Source organism: Ranitomeya variabilis, chromosome 3 (genome assembly GCF_051348905.1).
Source record: "Ranitomeya variabilis isolate aRanVar5 chromosome 3, aRanVar5.hap1, whole genome shotgun sequence".
NCBI classification, from domain to species: Eukaryota; Metazoa; Chordata; class Amphibia; order Anura; family Dendrobatidae; genus Ranitomeya; species Ranitomeya variabilis.
The window spans coordinates 543,833,267-543,854,233 of record NC_135234.1 but is presented as its reverse complement, the minus strand read 5'-3'; the positions used below and the strand labels follow the sequence as shown (position 1 = coordinate 543,854,233).

The window sequence follows — 20,967 nt, the reverse complement described above, 5'->3', positions numbered from 1 at the left end:
AATAATCAAGCTATTTAGCTAGAACATAAAATATATTTATTGCCATATCAGCTCTTGAGATGAGTGCAGGGCTGCAGGCATTCCTTTCCAGTGCCTTATCCCTCTGATCTGTAGAGGAGGAGCTTAACATTCACAGGAGCATGTACATAAAGTGTAGAACAGATTCTTATCAACTAAAAGCCTATATCCTTAGATCAGGAATAGAAAAGCAATTTATCAGACATTTCATACCTTTCCCAAATTTTCATGAAAAAATATTCTGCACATACTGCAATGAGCTACTATACCCAATTTATTATATATTTTAGGAGTTGGTCCATTTTATACCAGCTCCAACTCCACCAAAATGGACACTGACTCCACATCTACAACTCCACAGTCCTGGTTTCTTGCTAGGAGATGCATGCGGGAGAGGCTTTACACAAAAAAATGAGTTAACAACATAATACCATATGAGAACATAGTATATAAGAATAAAGGGTGCCCTATTCCTTAAAATTGGGGGAAAGTGGTGTGATTTACCCCTGATACAGCTATCAGTCAGTGCACGATCTTCTTCACTTTCACGCTGTATACCCTGATGTGATTCAAGTAGGGATGAGTGAACGTGCTCGGTGATACTCTGTTATCATTAGATACTATTGCTGAAGCTGAGCCATCATGCGAACAGCCCTTCTAAGGACTAATCATTTGCTTTGCTGTTTATATCGCAAATAATCTTCATTTTGCCTAGGGAGGGAGAGAACGTCACAGGAGCAAGGAGAGTGACAGAATCCAGTTTGCATATAGTGATTAGGGCTGTGCAGTCTGTTGGCAAATGTATAGCTGCAGTTTTATTTATTTTTTTAGAGGTGGGGGTGAAAAAATTGAATATACTCTGATCCATGGAATATTACTTGATTTGTTACTTTTATGTGTTGCATAACACTCCAAAAAATCGTTAAAAAATTTCCATGGGTTAAATTTCTTACTCATACACTATTCTCTGTTCTGTATTATTATTTTTTATATATATAATGCTCCAACGAAGCGTTTAAAATTTTTGAACGGTTAAATTTGTAACACATACAGTATTACTTGGTCCGGGGTACATTTTCTGTGATCTATAAAACTATAAAAATGTTGCAGTCTAAAATTTCTCAGGCATACAGTTTCAGGTGTTTTGTGGTGCATTCCAAAAAAGCGTTAAAAAAAAAATTAGCTGTATTACATTTGTCATCCTTACACTATTCCATGTTCTGGGGTATATTTCTGTGATATTATCTAACACTCCAAAACAGCCTTAACATTTTTTAGCTGGATTACATTTCTCACCCATACACTATTCTGTGGTCTGGGGTAAATTTCTGTGATATTATCTAACACTGCAAAAAAGCATTAAAAGAATTGGCTGGATTACAGTTCTCATCCATGCAAATTGCCTCTGCTGAAAAAAAGAGGACTTAACTCTATAGCGCCACCTATTGGAAGTAGCGATCCTACAAGTCACAATCAACCCTTTAACGAGTCGTACAATATGACTTAGGATAAAAGCCAAATCAGTATCTCAATTCGCAGACACGGTGTTTCGGGCTGTTGGCCCTCGTCAGTGCGAAGCACGAGAACTGATTTGGCTAGGTGAGAGGCTCTGGACTGGGGTCTAAGGGGTAACGTTTCTCCTTATGGAGAGTGACATACCAGCTGGCTTGTCAAGGTAAGGAGGCTTATTCGCCGTGCAATACTCCTCTGGGAATTTAAATATGCAAATTGCCTCTGATGAAAAAAAGAGGACTTAACTCTATAGCTCCACCTATTGGAAGTAGCGATCCTACAAGTCACAATCAACCCTTTAACGAGTCGTACAATATGACTTAGGATAAAAGCCAAATCAGTATCTCAATTCGCAGACACGGTGTTTCGGGCTGTTGGCCCTCGTCAGTACGAAGCATGAGAACTGATTTGGCTAGGTGAGAGGCTCTGGACTGGGGTCTAAGGGGTAACGTTTCTCCTTATGGAGAGTGACATACCAGCTGGCTTGTCAAGGTAAGGAGGCTTATTCGCCGTGCAATGCTCCTTTGGGAATTTAAATATGCAAATTGCCTCTGCTGAAAAAAAGAGGACTTAACTCTATAGCGCCACCTATTGGAAGTAGCGATCCTACAAGTCACAATCAACCCTTTAACGAGTCGTACAATATGACTTAGGATAAAAGCCAAATCAGTATCTCAATTCGCAGACACGGTGTTTCGGGCTGTTGGCCCTCGTCAGTGCGAAGCACGAGAACTGATTTGGCTAGGTGAGAGGCTCTGGACTGGGGTCTAAGGGGTAACGGTTCTCCTTATGGAGAGTGACATACCAGCTGGCTTGTCAAGGTAAGGAGGCTTATTAGCCGTGCAATGCTCCTCTGGGAATTTAAATATGCAAATTGCCTTTGCTGAAAAAATTCTCATCCATACACTATTCTGTGGTCTGGGGTACATTTCCTGTGATCTATAAAACTGGATAAAAAGTGTTTAAAAATTTTGTAAGGTTATGTTTCTCAGCCATACAGTATTACGTGGTCTGGGGTACATTTCTGTGATTTATATCACTCCAAAAAAGCGTTAACACTTTTTACTGTATTCAATTAGTTATCCATACAGTGTAACGTGCTTAGTGAACAATAAAAGATGGGAGAAGCATGCGAGACTCTCAAGGGAGTGACCGGAGGAATATCGGAGCCAGAGAAAGCTGGTGCACCAGCACCCTGATCTCACACAGTACAAGATGCAACTGTCAGGCTGGGTGGGCGATGACTAGATACACTCACTCTTTAGCTACACTCATCAAATGCTCAATTTCAGTATCAGGATCATACAGCCATTCTGACTTTGATTTTGCCGTTCACAAATAGATAACTACATTTTTTAATTTATTGCACATATTTGCTTTTGTTTGGTGTGTTTTGTATTAGACATGCATTCAGAGTATTTAGAGATATTCATAATTACATGGAATATATACATATTATGCGTCCATTACGTATCATGTTTTATAGGTTTCCGGATTGTTTTACAGCAAGGATGTTTTAAACGTTTGTCAAGTTCTGTGTGTTCCAAATTGGTTGGCACGTGCTTTTTCCCAGACTGTGGAGCCAATATTCTCATCGGTTGAGCCTGTCAGTGAGGCTCCTGTTGGCATGGGCGCAACAGTGGATATCCAGCGACAACAGAGAATAGAGCTGCTAGACCAGCAGATAATGCTATCACAACTATCCCAGATAGGAAGAAGGCGCCAGGATCAGGTACGTCTCCAATTCAGACTCTAATAACTTACATGATTTGAAATTCAGTTATTGTATTTTCTGATTAGTATCATTGATTCAAGTCTCAGCTAGAAAGTTGGTTTTGTGACCCGAACTAACAACATTATGGGCATTTAGGATGTTGTTAGTTCAGGTCGGGAAACCTGCAGTCAGACATGAATGGAGTGGTCACCACAAAAAGCCGAGCACTGTTATCTCTGACAGTCTCAGAGATTTCATGGAGCGGTGGTGTGCAAATTCAGCTGTGGGGTCCCTGCAGTAGATTCCTAACTGGAAGGTTATCATTGATCATGCGGAAGAGAAAAGGGAATATACAGAGGTGGTTCTGTTTGTTCATTATTCCACTTGTATAGTTCTCACTTAATAACTGCCACAATTGTACCATTTACCATTAAAGTATGAGTGCAGTTTAGAAATTGCACAGATCTCCTGATCTCAAAATGGCTGCTGATGGAGGATCATGTGACCAGACTATTCCAGTAGAAAAGCAGCGTTCCCATGTGAGGCGTTTATCTGTTGGAGGAGGCTGATAGACAGGTCTGGTCATATGCTCCTCCATCAGCAGCCGTTTTATGGACAGGCAAGCTGTCAGGAAAGCTGCACTAAGTAGAGCAGGAGGAGAACCTGTCATACTTATGTAATAGTTATTAACACAAAATGATGTCCTCAACGCATCTGGTAAAATGAAGATAAAGTGGCCAGCCCCATTAAATCAGTTTTACTTATGACTCACAACAGGACGACTTATAGCAGGGGCGCGTTATCAAACACTGCCTGGAAAAATGTTACAAGCTTAATCACTGACTAATTAGAGGATCATTTGCATAAAGAAGCAGGTGGTTTGAGCTGTCGCTGCACTTTTTTCTGTTGGTACACGGACAGGCGATATTAAGAGATTTTTAACAGGAAATAGTCTACTACTTCCTCAGCTTTGATAAACCACAAACTTTTTTACGTTTTCATAAGTCACAAAACTTAATTTTGATTTTATACTCATTAATCTGAAGCCAAAACCTCCATAAGTTATGTATTAATATGTTATATCATCATCAGTATAGATTATTGCATGAGCGTTCAGGAAAACATGATTCAGGTAAGGTTAGAGCCCGTTTTATCCTGTAAAGAGGTCTGTCACATTACTGAGCTCAATGTTGTACCAAAATCCTAACCATACTGTGAAGGCATGATTTTTTAGGCATCTTGTTTTTCTAAGAGAAAATATCCAGCTTCACCAAATCCGTGAAAAACAGTTTTCTTTATTCACAAACTTAAACATGGAGGATAAAAACTTCAGCACAAACCATATGGGTAAGAATCTCAACGCGTTTCTGGAGACTAGGCTCCCTTAATCATGACTAAGGAAGCCTAGTCTCCAGAAACGCATTAAGATTCTTACCCATATGGTTTGTGCTGAAGTTTTTATCCTCCATGTTTAAGTTTGTGAATAAAGAAAACTTTTTTTCACGGATTCGGTGAAGCTGGACATTTTCTTCTCTTGGTCTCTACATGCCTGGACACAGCGGGTCCGTGCTCCCGAAACTCAGCTTATGCATCGCGGGTGAGCTGGTTTATATTCCTTCTCTTGTTTTTCTGTTCCATGGTACTTACTTGTGAAGCTCATGGTTTTTTATGTGATTCCCCTGTACAAGTTGCACTGGAAAAAAAACCCCACATTTCAATAATGCTGCATTCTGAAGTAAAACCACGTGGTTCGTGGGTGTGCGGCACCTCGCTATTACAAGCACAGGCACCCCAAGAGATTTGAGGTCTTGTAATTATATCGTCTCACACTTGCATTTTCCATTCTCTGTTGTATGTTGCCAAACCATGACACATGAAAAAATCCTAAAGCTCGTTAAACATACAGCTTTGTGGTAACCTGGCCTTCTGTCCATCGTCCATGGTAAATATCCAAGCAGGCCAGCCTAAATGCATTCTTAAATCTATTAACCCTAATGTGAACTCTTCTCTATAAAATAGTTTCCCCAAAGAGAATGATCACTCCTGCACATTGCTACAAAAGAGAATGCAATCAGTTCTGCCATGTCTTCATGATGACTAATATGTTCCTTATTTGCAGCAAGCTATGAACTTCTCCTACACTCTTCCTTGAATACATCTAGTTTTAGATCTACAGCATACATTATATCGTTGGGGGTTGTGTGAATATTGTAAGAATTAAACTAAAGAGTCTGTATATCAAAGCAAAAGAGGGTCCAGACAAAAAAAAGCACACCAACAAAACCAATATCATGAAATAACATTATATATATTATTTTATTGTACATAAATATAATGCACCCTGAGGAAGTCTGAGAGGGCAAAACCCATAACATCATCATGCCAGCCCATGGTAGGAGGACTGTGCGCAATGGTTAGTGCGTTCGGTCCATGCATTGCTGTATTGGAACATCTATGTTCTGTATATGGATAATGATGGAAGAATGGCGCCTAACCCTCAAGCCGGGCCTCTCTGACCTTTCCCGGTGCCTGAGCACTGCAGTACTTTGCTCTGCCCTAAACAGGGCAGACAAAGTATGCCTGCGCCAGAGCCGCGGCAGGAAGACAAGAAGAGGATGTCATCGTATGAAGCTAGGAGGTGCCGGACCCGGACCTCGAAGCCCATCGGACCCGTACCGCACCGGGACCGCCCCTGGGTGAGTATAATATAATTTGTTTTTCTTCTCTTTCAGGTTACATCGGGGGCTTATCTACAGCATTACAGAATGCATTACAGAATGCTGGAGATAAGCCCCTGATGCCAGTGGCCTTAGCTCATATACGATTTTTGGGGTGACAGATTCCCTTTAAAGGCAATCTGTCAGCAGATTTTTGATATGTAATCTAAGAGCACCATGATGGAGGGGAAGAGATTTTGATTCAGGCAATGTCACTTACTAGGCTGTGTTTTGCTGTTTCAATACAATCCGTATTTTATAAGCATAAAATTATCACTACAGTCCAAGCTGCATCTTTCCTTCTAGTCCAACCCTGCCCACGACTGATTAGCAGCTTTTTGTCAATATACATTGTTCAAAGAAAGCTGCCAATCAGTGGTGTGGGTGGGGTTATTCAGGTCCTGACAATCTAAACTCTTCTATATCTGCAGCAGAAAGAACCGTGATTTTATCACAACTGCGTCACTCAGTAAACTAAGTGATACATCGCTGGAATCAGGGTCCATTATTTTGTTGCATCTTTGTTCCGGCCTGGAGTTAGATTTCCTGCAAAGTTTTTTCACTTTCTCAAATTTTTATAGAAATGTGCAACTTTTTAAAGGATTTGCAACTTTTCATGCTAAAAAGTAGCAAAAAATGGAATAAAGAGCCATTTTGATTTTATGCCAAATTCATGAACCACGTGCTGCATTTTTAAGAATTTGTTTAAGAAAACAGAAGCGAATATCATAAGACTAAAAACAAATAATATCAATTAATCACATAAAGCCCCCGTCTCACATAGCGAGATCGCTAGCGATATCGCTGCTGAGTCACAAGTTTTGTGACGCAACAGCGACCTCAGTAGCGATCTCGCTATGTGTGACACGTACCAGCGATCAGGCCCCTGCTGTGAGATCGCTGGTCGTGTCGGAATGGCCTGGACCTTTTTTTGGTCGCTGAGGTCCCGCTGACATCGCTGAATCGGTGTGTGTGACACCGATCCAGCGATGTCTTCACTGGTAACCAGGGTAAACATCGGGTTACTAAGCGCAGGGCCGCGCTTAGTAACCCGATGTTTACCCTGGTTACCAGCGTAAATGTAAAAAAAAACATACACTACATACTCACCATCTGATGTCCGTCAGGTCCCTTGCCGTCTGCTTCCTGCTCTGACTGAGATCCGGCCGTACAGCGAGAGCGCAGCACAGCAGTGACGTCACCGCTGCGCTCTCGCTGTACGGCTGCTCAGTCAGAGCAGGAAGCAGACGGCAAGGGACCTGACGGACATCAGATGGCAAGTATGTACTGGTTGGTTTTTTTTTACATTTACGCTGGTAACCAGGGTAAACATCGGGTTACTAAGCGCGGCCCTGCGCTTAGTAACCCGATGTTTACCCTGGTTACCCGGGTGCTGCAGGGGGACTTCAGCATCGTTGAAGACAGTTTCAACGATGCCGAAGTCGTTCCCCTGATCGTTGGTCGCTGGAGAGCGGTCTGTGTGACAGCTCCCCAGCGACCACACAGCGACTTACCAACGATCACGGCCAGGTCGTATCGCTGGTCGTGATCGCTGGTAAATCGCTATGTGAGACGGGGCCTTAAGATGAATTGAGGTCTGTCTGTTTGCATGTGTGTATAGCACTGGAATTGTGCACACTGGAAAACTTGCTCTGTAATTTATACTGCACAACACAGTTAATCGTTACATGCACCCCCAATGTATTCTGCATTGATTAGACGCATGTTTTATACGGTAATTATATTATACTTCATCCTTTTCTTAAGAACATATATTTTTATCAAACTTTATAAGAAAAAAGAGAGGTTCCAGCTTCTTTAATATGCATAAGTTTATTCCAATGTTTAAAGGATTTTATAATTAGGATAGACATGGCAACGCATTTCAATCTCACAACCCAACCTGCGTTCTTTATGAGAGCTCTGCCACAGAAAGACCTGGTATCAGCAGGTACAATTGTTTCAAAGAAACCAATAAATGATGCACTCAACCTCCACAGCCTGTATGCATGCTCACCACGCATGACTCCATTGTGGAACAAAAAGCATGTTGAAGTACGTTGGAAGTTTGCTCAAAAATATTTAGACAAGTCTGTGAAATACTGGGAGAATATAATCTGGTCAGATGAGATCAAAATTGAACTCTTTGGATGTCATAATACACACCATGTTTGGAGGCCAAAATGCACTGCATATTATCCCAAAACTCCATAGCAACAGTGAAGTTTGGAGGTGGGGAGATAATTTTGTGGGGCTCTTTTCAGCCTATGGTACTGGCAAACTTCATGTGATTGAAGGATAAATTGGCAAATGTACCGAAACGTTCTTGAAAAAATCTGCCATCTACCAGGATAATGAAGATGAAACAAGGGTGGACATTTCAGCAAGACAATAATAATAAATAATAATCTTTATTTTTATATAGCACTAACATATTCCGCAGCGCTTTACAGTTTGTACACATTATCATCACTGTCCCCGATGAGGCTCACAATCTAAATTCCTTAACAGTATGTCTTTGGAATGTGGGAGGAAACCGGAGAACCCGGAAGAAACCCACGCAAACACTGTAGATAAGCTCCCGATGTATCCTGAAAGATGAGAAAAAGAGGTTAGATTATACTCACCTGGGCGGACGGTCTGGTCCGATGGACGTCGCGGTCCGGTCCGGGGCCTCCCATCTTCTTACGATAACGTCCTCTTCTTGGATTCACGCTGCAGCTCCGGCGCAGGCGTACTTTGTCTGGGGCAGAGCAAAGTACTGCAGTGAGCAGGCGCTGGGCCTCTCTGACCTTTCCCGGCGCCTGCACACTGCAGTGCTTTGCTCTGCCCTCAACAGGCCAGACAAAGTACGCCGGAGCCGCAGCATGAAGACAAGAAGAGGACGTCATCCTATGAAGAAAGGAGTAAAAGAGAGAGACTGACAGCACTCACAAGTTAGGGCGCCCGGTCCTGATCCAGAGAACCTTGCTGGATAATCCAAAGTCCAAGAAAGTAGTAAAGAACCAGCGCTCCTTCCAGGTGTAATGTTCCAAAAATGTAAACTTTATTGAGCCATGTAACAGCAACGTTTCGACACCTGGAAGGAGCGCTGGTTCTTTACTACTTTCTTGGCCTATGAAGAAAGGAGGCGCTGGACCTGGACCGCGACGCCCATCGGACCGGACTGCAGCGGGACCGCCCCTGGCTGAGTATAATCTAACCTCTTTTTCTTATCTTTCAGATTACATCGGGGACTTATCTACAGCATTACAGAATGCTGTAGATAAGCCCCTGATGCTGATGGGCTTAGCTCATCTTCGATTTTGGGGGTGACAGGTTCCCTTTAAGAAGTTGAGCATGTACATACACAAGCAGTTACTGTCTCAGTCTATCCTTGGGTCATATAATCACAAAATACATATTTTACAATAGCTTGCAGGAGGGGGAACTAAGGCAACAATAATCAACTGACTCCTCATAATTCTGTATCTTAAGCCAGTTTCACACGTCTGACTTTCATGTCGAAACCACAATGTCCGTTCACTCTGCAGGTGCTCTGACCCAAACGCAACAATCTTGTATGAGCCTATCAAGCTGTTGAATTTTATATGCATTCTATTGGGCCTGGGAGGGTTATAGTTATATAATCAAAACTAAAAAGGACATAGCCTCACAGAATAGGCCCCATCCCCTGATTATGCTGATCTATTGGTGAAACATGTTGGAATATGTTCTGCAAAATATAGAAAATTTACATACTCAATATTTGCCTACTATCTATTGATGATACCCCGGGATGCTATCTCAATATAGGGGATAAGGTTTCGCTACTCTCAAGTTATAAACTATGAAATAATGGCAAAATATGAATAATTTTAACCTTAATCTCAGTATTTCAATATTTTAAGATACATCTAATATAGGTTAAATTGTATTGACCAGCTAGAGAGGAGTCTATGCTGTGGGGCTATGCCCTTTAGGTTTTGACTATCAGGCTGTTGGGGTCTGGCTAGTAGAACCTAAGTCTCTGGACATTGCGTTTCATACCAGGCCCGAGAGTATTAAACACATGAAATCGTTCTTATAAGAATACATTTGCTGTATTGAAAGTGTTCTATTCTGGAAACAAGTACAGATGTACCTGTAGATAATATTGGTGAATATTGAGTATTCTGCACAACTCACCCACAGCTTCTTTACAGCCTAAGCTGTAACATTAGTGGGTTGTGTCTTCTGGAGACTAATAATATCTGAACCATTTAACTTGATTAGTTACAGAACAAAGATTGGCTTTCCATGGTCATCTAGTGTTCCATGTCACAGTCACGACTCTTGTCCCTGTCCCTAACGCTAGGGACGCCCTAGCTCGCCCTGTTCCCCAGATTACTTCTGATGGAGAAGACACTGGGGCCACGTACTTTGCCTTAGCTCCTGAATCTGCCCTCAGTCTGTACCCTTCCTATACCCAGGGAAGAGGGGAGAAGTCGTGTACGGTAATACACCAACCAGACTGACAAGGTATTACAAACAGAAATAAAGAAAAATACCAATAATACAAATATACACACATAAACAATAGGAGGTAAACATTGGGGAGTGGAGGATGGGGTCAAACCACAGTAGGAGAAGAAAGGGAATTATGACACACTCAAAACCTAGCAACAGTCACAGATAAATCCACCAAATGACTTCTCCAATAATAACCAACAACAACCTCCAGACATGCAGCATAAGCAACTCTGACAATGACTGCTAGCCAGGGCCCAGATTATATAGGAGATGGGAGTGGCTAAGGCTACTTTCACACTAGCGTCGGTACGGGGCCGTCGCGCTGCGTCGGCCCGACGTACCGACGCATACTGTGCAAGCGCCGCACAACGGGGGCAGCGGATGCTGTTTTTCCACGCATCCGCTGCCCCATTGTGAGGTGGGGGCGGAGTTCCGGCCGCGCATGCGCGGTCGGAAATGGCAGACCTTCGGCACAAAAAAGTTACATGTAATGTTTTTTGCTGCCGGCGGTCCGCCACAACACGACGCAACCGTCGCACGACGGTTGCGACGTGTGTCAATGCGTCGCTAATGTTAGTCTATGGGGAAAAAACGCATCCTGTAGACAACTTTGCAGGATGCGTTTTTTCGCCAAAACGATGCATTGCGACGTATGCAAAAAAAACGCTAGTGTGAAAGTAGCCTTACAGTGCACAGTTGAGAGCCTTAACGCTCCCGAGGCTCACAACTGAGCAGATTAACCCTTCACTGCTAAAATAAATTTATACCATTTAATATGAAAGTGAAGTGCTTCTAATCAATGCAGGAGTAGGGGAAGTCAGACGCTGCAATCTTCTGGCTCAGCTCTGTCACGGTAAACCCGTGACAGTCATACATTTTAATTTGTAATCATCCATATTTAACTCCTTCACGCTGCAGCCATTTTTAGTTTTTTCGATTGTTTTTCACTTCCATTACAAGTTTGTAGATACCAAACATGTATAGGTTGTTTTTTATTTAAATTGTGAAAAAAAATCCAATGTTTGTTTTAACAAAAAAATGTTTTCGGCATTTTCTGAGACCTGTAGTTACTCCATTTTTTGTAATTTTGGGCTGGGAGAGGGCTTACTTTTTGCATGCCGAGCTAACATTTTTAATGATACCATTTTGGTGTGGATACGATCTTTTGATCGCCCGTTATTGCATTTTAATGCAATATTGCTGCAACCAACAGCTTTTTTTCTCACTACGCCGTTTACTGATCAGATAACTTTTTTTTTTTTTAGTTTGATAGATCGGGCAATTCTGAACGCGGCGATGCCAAATATGTGAATTTTTTTTAATTGTTTTATTTTTAATGAGGCGAATAGGGGTGATTTGAACTTTTATATATATATTTTTTTTTTTTTTTAATTTTTAAAACCATTTTTTTTACACTTTGCATGCTTCAATAGTCTTCATGGGAGACTAGAAGCTGCAGTACTTTGATCACCTCTGCTACACACAGGCGATGATCAGATTGCCTATATGTAGCAGAAATGTTCACTTGCTATGAACGTCGACTGCTGGGCGTTGCTCATAGCAATCCGGTAATGACAACCACAGGGGTCTCCTGCAGACCCCGGGTTGTCATGCCAACCCATTGGCGACCAATGGTCATGTGATGCGGGTGACGATGGGTGGGATTAGTGACAGCGGCATTTAATGGGTTAACAGCTGCGGGTGGATCGCGATTCCAGTTGCGGCTGTTAGGGGCGCATATCAGCTATTCAAAACCGGAGCCCTCATCAAAGGAAGGGACACGACATGCGCCATACATGTACCGCGCATGTCGCGAAGGGGTTAAAGAGGTTGTCCAAACACTTATGCATCAGATAAGTGATAAATTGCAGATTAGTGAGGGTCTGACAGTTGAGACTTACACCGATTATCAGAACGGTGACCAATATACCCATACCCTACTGGGCATATAATTCAACTCCAAAAACTTGTGGAAGTACTGTCATTGAAACACAGAACATTGCCATGTCTTCTCAATCTATATATACAGTACAGACCAAAAGTTTGGACACACCTCATTTAAAGATTTTTCTGTATTTTCATGACTATGAAAATTGTACATTCACACTGAAGGCATCAAAACTATGAATTAACACATGTGGAATTATATACTTAACAAAAAAGTGTGAAACAACTGAAAATATGTCTTATATTCTAGGTACTTCAAAGTAGTCACCTTTTGCTTTGATGATTGCTTTGCACACTCTTGGCATTCTCTTGATGAGCTTCAAGAGGTAGTCACCGGGAATGGTCTTCCAACAATCTTGAAGGAGTTCCCAGAGATGCTTAGCACTTGTTGGCCCTTTTGCCTTCACTCTGCGGTCCATGTTGTGAAATTGGATTTTGGGCTCCCCCGGTGGCCACTGGTGGAATTGAACTGGTGTGCATCATCCCCTCTGTTCACCTGTTTCCATCAGGATGTGGGAGTCGCTATTTAACCTTGCTCCTCTGTCACTTCCATGCCGGTAAACATTGTAATCAGAAGCCTTTCTGTGCATGTTCCTGCTGCTAGACAACTCCCAGCTAAGTTGGACTTTAGTCCTCGTTTGTTTTTGCATTTTGTTCCAGTTCACAGCTGTAGTTTCGTTTCTGTGTCTGGAAAGCTCTTGTGATCTGAAATTGCCACTCTGATGTTATGAGTTAATACTAGAGTCTTAAAGTAATTTCAGGATGGTATTTTGATAGGGTTTTCAGCTGACCATGAAAGTGCCCTTTCTGTCTTCCTGCTATCTAGTAAGCGGACCTCAATTTTGCTAAACCTATTTTCATACTACGTTTGTCATTTCATCTAAAATCACCGCCAATATATGTGGGGGCCTCTGTCTGCCTATCGGGGAAATTTCTCTAGAGGTGAGCCAGGACTATATTTTCCTCTGCCAGGATTAGTTAGTCCTCCGGCCGGCGCTGGGCGTCTAGGGATAAAAAACGTAGGCAACGCTACCCGGCTACTGTTAGTTGTGCGGCAGGTTTAGTTCATGGTCAGTTTAGTTTCCATCCTTCCAAGAGCTAGTACTTATGTTTGCTGGGCTATGTTCTCTTGCCATTGAGAACCATAACAGTTTGACCGGCCAAAAAGGGTTAAATTAATTGACAGAGAAAGGAGAGAAAAGAGAAGTCTGCTGAAGATTTTTTTTTTTTTTTTTTTTTCCCCTTCCCTTCAGTTCTGAGTGTGCTTGTAATTGAATCTCTTGCAAGTCTGCCTATATTGCAGCCTTTCTCTCTCTCCCTCTCCTTCTAATCCTGGAATGGCTCTGTGTTCACCTGTTTAAAATGGATATTCAGAGTTTAGCTGCAGGTTTGAATAATCTCACCACGAAAGTTCAAAATTTACAAGATTTTGTTGTTCATGTTCCTATATCTGAACCTAGAATTCCTTTGCCTGAATTTTTCTCGGGGAATAGATCTTGCTTTCAAAATTTTAAAAATAATTGCAAGTTGTTTTTGTCCCTGAAATCTCGCTCTGCTGGAGATCCTGCTCAGCAGGTCAGGATTGTGATTTCCTTGCTCCGGGGCGACCCTCAGGATTGGGCTTTTGCATTGGCTCCAGGGGATCCTGCGTTGCTCAATGTGGATGCGTTTTTTCTGGCCTTGGGGTTGCTTTATGAGGAACCTCAGTTAGAGCTTCAGGCGGAAAAGGCCTTGATGTCCCTATCTCAGGGGCAAGACGAAGCTGAAATATACTGCCAGAAATTCCGTAAATGGGCTGTGCTTACTCAGTGGAATGAGTGCGCCCTGGCGGCGAATTTCAGAGAGGGTCTCTCTGATGCCATTAAGGATGTTATGGTGGGGTTCCCTGTGCCTGCGGGTCTGAATGAGTCCATGACAATGGCTATCCAGATCGATAGGCGTCTGCGGGAGCGCAAACCTGTGCACCATTTGGCGGTGTCTACTGAGAAGACGCCAGAGAATATGCAATGTGATAGAATTCTGTCCAGAAGTGAACGGCAGAATTTAAGACGAAAAAATGGGTTGTGCTTCTATTGCGGTGATTCAACTCATGTTATATCAGCATGCTCTAAGCGTACTAAGAAGCTTGATAAGTCTGTTTCAATTGGCACTTTACAGTCTAAGTTTATTCTATCTGTGACCCTGATTTGTTCTTTATCATCTATTACCGCGGATGCCTATGTCGACTCTGGCGCCGCTTTGAGTCTTATGGATTGGTCCTTTGCCAAACGCTGTGGGTATGATTTGGAGCCTCTTGAAACTCCTATACCCCTGAAGGGGATTGACTCCACCCCATTGGCTAGTAATAAACCACAATACTGGACACAAGTAACTATGCGGATTAATCCGGATCATCAGGAGATTATTCGCTTTCTTGTGCTGTATAACCTACATGATGTGTTGGTGCTTGGATTGCCATGGCTGCAATCTCATAACCCAGTCCTTGACTGGAAAGCTATGTCTGTGTTAAGCTGGGGATGTAAGGGGACGCATGGGGACGTACCTGTGGTTTCCATTTCATCATCTATTCCCTCTGAGATTCCTGAATTCTTGACTGAATTTCGTGACGTTTTTGAAGAACCTAAGCTTGGTTCATTACCTCCGCACCGGGAGTGCGATTGTGCCATAGATTTGATTCCGGGTAGTAAATACCCTAAGGGTCGTTTATTTAATCTGTCTGTGCCTGAACATGCTGCTATGCGAGAATATATAAAGGAGTCCTTGGAAAAGGGACATATTCGTCCTTCGTCATCTCCCTTAGGAGCCGGTTTTTTCTTTGTGGCTAAGAAAGATGGCTCTTTGAGACCGTGTATTGATTATCGGCTTTTGAATAAAATCACGGTTAAATATCAATATCCGTTGCCACTGCTGACTGATTTGTTTGCTCGCATAAAGGGGGCCAAGTGGTTCTCTAAGATAGATCTCCGTGGGGCGTATAATTTGGTGCGAATTAAGCAGGGGGATGAGTGGAAGACCGCATTTAATACGCCCGAGGGCCACTTTGAGTATTTGGTGATGCCTTTTGGTCTTTCAAATGCCCCTTCAGTCTTTCAGTCCTTTATGCATGACATTTTCCGTGATTATTTGGATAAATTTATGATTGTGTATCTGGATGATATTTTGATTTTTTCGGATGACTGGGACTCTCATGTCCAGCAGGTCAGGAGGGTTTTTCAGGTTTTGCGGTCTAATTCCTTGTGTGTGAAGGGTTCTAAGTGCGTTTTTGGGGTACAAAAGATTTCCTTTTTGGGATATATTTTTTCCCCCTCTTCCATCGAGATGGATCCTGTCAAGGTTCAGGCTATTTGTGATTGGACGCAACCCTCTTCTCTTAAGAGTCTTCAGAAATTTTTGGGCTTTGCTAACTTTTATCGTCGATTTATTGCTGGTTTTTCTGATGTTGTTAAACCATTGACTGATTTGACTAAGAAGGGTGCTGATGTTGCTGATTGGTCCCCTGCTGCTGTGGAGGCCTTTCGGGAGCTTAAGCGCCGCTTTTCTTCCGCCCCTGTGTTGCGTCAGCCTGATGTTGCTCTTCCTTTTCAGGTTGAGGTCGACGCTTCTGAAATCTGAGCTGGGGCAGTTTTGTCGCAGAGAAGTTCCGATTGTTCCGTGATGAGACCTTGTGCCTTTTTCTCGCGTAAATTTTCGCCCGCCGAGCGGAATTATGATGTTGGGAATCGGGAGCTTTTGGCCATGAAGTGGGCTTTTGAGGAGTGGCGTCATTGGCTTGAGGGGGCTAGACATCAGGTGGTGGTATTGACTGACCACAAAAATCTAATTTATCTTGAGTCCGCCAGACGCCTGAATCCTAGACAGGCGCGCTGGTCGTTGTTTTTCTCTCGGTTTAATTTTGTGGTGTCCTACCTGCCGGGTTCTAAGAATGTTAAGGCGGATGCCCTTTCTAGGAGTTTTGAGCCTGACTCCCCTGGTAACTCTGAACCTACAGGTATCCTTAAGGATGGAGTGATATTGTCTGCCGTTTCTCCAGACCTGCGGCGGGCCTTGCAGGAGTTTCAGGCGGATAGACCTGATCGTTGCCCACCTGGTAGACTGTTTGTTCCTGATGATTGGACCAGTAAAGTCATTTCTGAGGTTCATTCTTCTGCGTTGACAGGTCATCCTGGAATCTTTGGTACCAGGGATTTGGTGGCAAGGTCCTTCTGGTGGCCTTCCCTGTCTCGAGATGTGCGAGGCTTTGTGCAGTCTTGTGACGTTTGTGCTCGGGCCAAGCCTTGTTGTTCTCGGGCTAGTGGATTGTTGTTGCCCTTGCCTATCCCGAAGAGGCCCTGGACGCACATCTCGATGGATTTTATTTCGGATCTTCCTGTTTCTCAGAAGATGTCTGTCATCTGGGTGGTGTGTGACCGTTTCTCTAAGATGGTCCATTTGGTTCCCCTGCCTAAGTTGCCTTCTTCTTCCGAGTTGGTTCCTCTGTTTTTTCAAAATGTGGTCCGTTTGCATGGTATTCCGGAGAATATCGTTTCTGACAGAGGAACCCAGTTCGTGTCTAGATTTTGGCGAGCATTCTGTGCTAGGATGGGCATAGATTTGTCTTTCTCGTCTGCTTTCCATCCTCAGACAAATGGCCAGACCGAGCGGACGAATCAGACCTTGGAGACATATTTGAGGTGTTTTGTGTCTGCAGATCAGGATGATTGGGTTGCTTTTTTGCCTTTAGCGGAGTTTGCCCTCAATAATCGGGCCAGCTCTGCCACCTTGGTGTCTCCTTTTTTCTGTAATTTGGGGTTTCATCCTCGATTTTCTTCTGGTCAGGTGGAATCTTCGGATTGTCCTGGAGTGGATGCTGTGGTGGAGAGGTTGCATCAGATTTGGGGGCAGGTAGTGGACAATTTGAAGTTGTCCCAGGAGAAGACTCAGCTTTTTGCCAACCGCCGGCGTCGGGTTGGTCCTCGGCTTTGTGTTGGGGACTTGGTGTGGTTGTCTTCTCGTTTTGTCCCTATGAGGGTTTCTTCTCCTAAGTTTAAGCCTCGGTTCATCGGCCCGTACAAGATATTGGAGATTCTTAACCCTGTGTCCTTCCGTTTGGACCTCCCTGCATCTTTTTCTATTCATAATGTTTTTCATCGGTCATTGTTGCGCAGGTATGAGGTACCGGTTGTGCCTTCCGTTGAGCCTCCTGCTCCGGTGTTGGTTGAGGGCGAGTTGGAGTACGTTGTGGAAAAGATCTTGGACTCCCGTGTTTCCAGACGGAAACTCCAGTATCTGGTCAAATGGAAGGGATACGGTCAGGAGGATAATTCTTGGGTGACTGCCTCTGATGTTCATGCCTCCGATCTGGTCCGTGCCTTTCATAGGGCTCATCCTGATCGCCCTGGTGGTTCTGGTGAGGGTTCGGTGCCCCCTCCTTGAGGGGGGGGTACTGTTGTGAAATTGGATTTTGGGCTCCCCCGGTGGCCACTGGTGGAATTGAACTGGTGTGCATCATCCCCTCTGTTCACCTGTTTCCATCAGGATGTGGGAGTCGCTATTTAACCTTGCTCCTCTGTCACTTCCATGCCGGTCAACATTGTAATCAGAAGCCTTTCTGTGCATGTTCCTGCTGCTAGACAACTCCCAGCTAAGTTGGACTTTAGTCCTCGTTTGTTTTTGCATTTTGTTCCAGTTCACAGCTGTAGTTTCGTTTCTGTGTCTGGAAAGCTCTTGTGATCTGAAATTGCCACTCTGATGTTATGAGTTAATACTAGAGTCTTAAAGTAATTTCAGGATGGTATTTTGATAGGGTTTTCAGCTGACCATGAAAGTGCCCTTTCTGTCTTCCTGCTATCTAGTAAGCGGACCTCAATTTTGCTAAACCTATTTTCATACTACGTTTGTCATTTCATCTAAAATCACCGCCAATATATGTGGGGGCCTCTGTCTGCCTATCGGGGAAATTTCTCTAGAGGTGAGCCAGGACTATATTTTCCTCTGCCAGGATTAGTTAGTCCTCCGGCCGGCGCTGGGCGTCTAGGGATAAAAAACGTAGGCAACGCTACCCGGCTACTGTTAGTTGTGCGGCAGGTTTAGTTCATGGTCAGTTTAGTTTCCATCCTTCCAAGAGCTAGTACTTATGTTTGCTGGGCTATGTTCTCTTGCCATTGAGAACCATAACAGGTCCAGCTCACCCCAAACCATCTCGATTGGGTTCAGTTCTGGTGACTGTGGAGGCCAGGTCATCTGGCGTAACACCCCATCACTCTCCTTCTTGGTCAAATAGCCCTTACACAGCCTGGAGGTGTGTTTGGAGTCATTATCCTGTTGAAAAATAAATGATGGTCCAACTAAACGCAAACCTGATGGAATAGCATGCCGCTGCAAGATGCTATGGTAGCCATGCTGGTTCAGTATGCCTTCAATTTTGAATAAATCCCCAACCGTGTCACCAGCAAAGCACCCCCACACCATTACACCTCCTCCTCCATGCTTCACGGTGGGAATCAGGCATGTAGAGTCCATCCGTTCACCTTTTCTGCATCGCACAAAGGTGGTTGTAACCAAAGATCTCAAATTTGGACTCATCAGACCAAAGCACAGATTTCCACTGGTCTAATGTCCATTCTTTGTGTTCTTTAGCCCAAACAAGTCTCTTCTGCTTGTTGCCTGTCCTTAGCAGTGGTTTCCTAGCAGCTATTTTACCATGAAGGCCTGCTGCACAAAGTCTGCTCTTAACAGTTGTTGTAGAGATGTGTCTGCTGCTAGAACTCCGTGTGGTATTGACCTGGTCTCTAATCTGAGCTGCTGTTAACCTGCAATTTCTGAGGCTAGTGACTCGGATAAACTTATCCTCAGAAGCAGAGGTGACTCTTGGTCTTCCTTTCCTGGGGCGGTCTGTTGTGGATTCTGTTTTTGGGCTCCCTCTGGTGGTTACAACTGGTACTGGGTGACTTTGGTGGGTTGCGGTCTCTGGTTTCCACCTGTCCATCAGTGGCTGGGTGTTTCCTATTTAACCTGGCTTTCCTGTCATTCCCTTGCCGGCTATCAATGTATCAGTGTGTGTCTCTGTTACCTGCTCCTAGGCCTTCAAGACAAGCTAAGTCTGTATTTCCCTGTTTCATGATTGCTTTCATGTTTTTTAGTCCAGCTTGCAGATATGTAATTCTCTGCTGCTGGTTGCTCTAGTGGGCTGAAATTACCACTCATGTACCATGACTTGGCACATGAGTTCAAGTAATTTCAGGATGGTATTTTGAAGGGTTTTTCAGCTGACCGCGCAGTTCACCTTTTGTATCCTCTGCTATCTAGCTTAAGCGGGCCTCATTTTGCTGAATCTGTTTTCATAACTACGTTTGTGCCTTCCTCTCATTTCACCGTCATTATATGTGGGAGGCTGCTATCTCTGTGGGAATATTTCTCTGGAGGCAAGTGAGGTCTGTTATTCTTCTGATAGGGGAAGCTAGATCTCCGGCTGGCGCGAGACGTCTAGGGGCCCCCCAGGAACGTCCCCCGGCCACTGTTAGTTGAGTGTTGAGGTTCAGGATCGCGGTCAGCTCAGGTTCCATCACCCTAGAGCTCGTCCTGTTTTTGCCCGTGTTACGTTGACAAATTCCCTGCCATTGGGAAACATGACAGCGGTCCTCATGTGAGCCAGTTTCTTTGTAGTACTTGATGATTTTTGCCACTGCACTTGGGGACACTTTCAAAGTTTTCCCAATTTTTCAGACTGACTGACCTTCATTTCTTAAAGTAATGATGGCCACTCGTTTTTCTTTACTTAGCTGCTTTTTTCTTGCCATAATACAAATTCTAACAGTCTATTCAGTAGGACTATCAACTGTGTATCCACCAGACTTCTCCACAAGACAACTGATGGTCCCAACCCCATTTATAAGGCAAGAAATCCCACTTATTAAACCTGACAGGGCACACCTGTGAAGTGAAAACCATTCCTGGTGACTACCTCTTGAAGCTCATCAAGAGAATGTCAAGAGTGTGCAAAGCAGTCATCAAAGCAAAAGGTGGCTACTTTGAAGAGCCTAGAATATAAGACATATTTTCAGTTGTTTCACACTTTTTTGTTACGTATACATGTGTTAATTCATAGTTTTGATGCCTTCAGTGTGAATGTACAATTTTCATAGTCATGAAAATACAGAAAAATTTTAAATGAGAAGGTTTAAACTTTTGGTCTGTACTATGTATGTATGTGTATATATATATATATATATATATATATATATATATATATATATACACACAGTGGGGCAAAAAAGTATTTAGTCAGTCAGCAATAGTGCAAGTTCCACCACTTAAAAAGATGAGAGGCGTCTGTAATTTACATCATAGGTAGACCTCAACTATGGGAGACAAACTGAGAAAAAAAAATCCAGAAAATCACATTGTCTGTTTTTTTATCATTTTATTTGCATATTATGGTGGAAAATAAGTATTTGGTCAGAAACAAACAATCAAGATTTCTGGCTCTCACAGACCTGTAACTTCTTCTTTAAGAGTCTCCTCTTTCCTCCACTCATTACCTGTAGTAATGGCACCTGTTTAAACTTGTTATCAGTATAAAAAGACACATGT

General features: G+C 43.3%; 1 protein-coding gene across 3 annotated transcripts in view; it reads left to right on the top strand.

The window, feature by feature from the left end:
• Positions 1 to 20,967, top strand: part of UBAC2 (UBA domain containing 2) — a 249,802-nt gene that overhangs the window by 177,770 nt on the left and 51,065 nt on the right. For all 3 annotated transcript variants that reach the window (XR_013223960.1, XM_077297117.1, XM_077297118.1), the window contains exon 8: positions 3,017 to 3,262. Coding sequence is in view for 2 of the 3 variants with exons in the window: in XM_077297117.1 (XP_077153232.1) it covers positions 3,017 to 3,262 (246 nt within the window). In the remaining variant the exon portion in view is untranslated. The remainder of the gene's footprint in view (positions 1 to 3,016; positions 3,263 to 20,967) is intronic.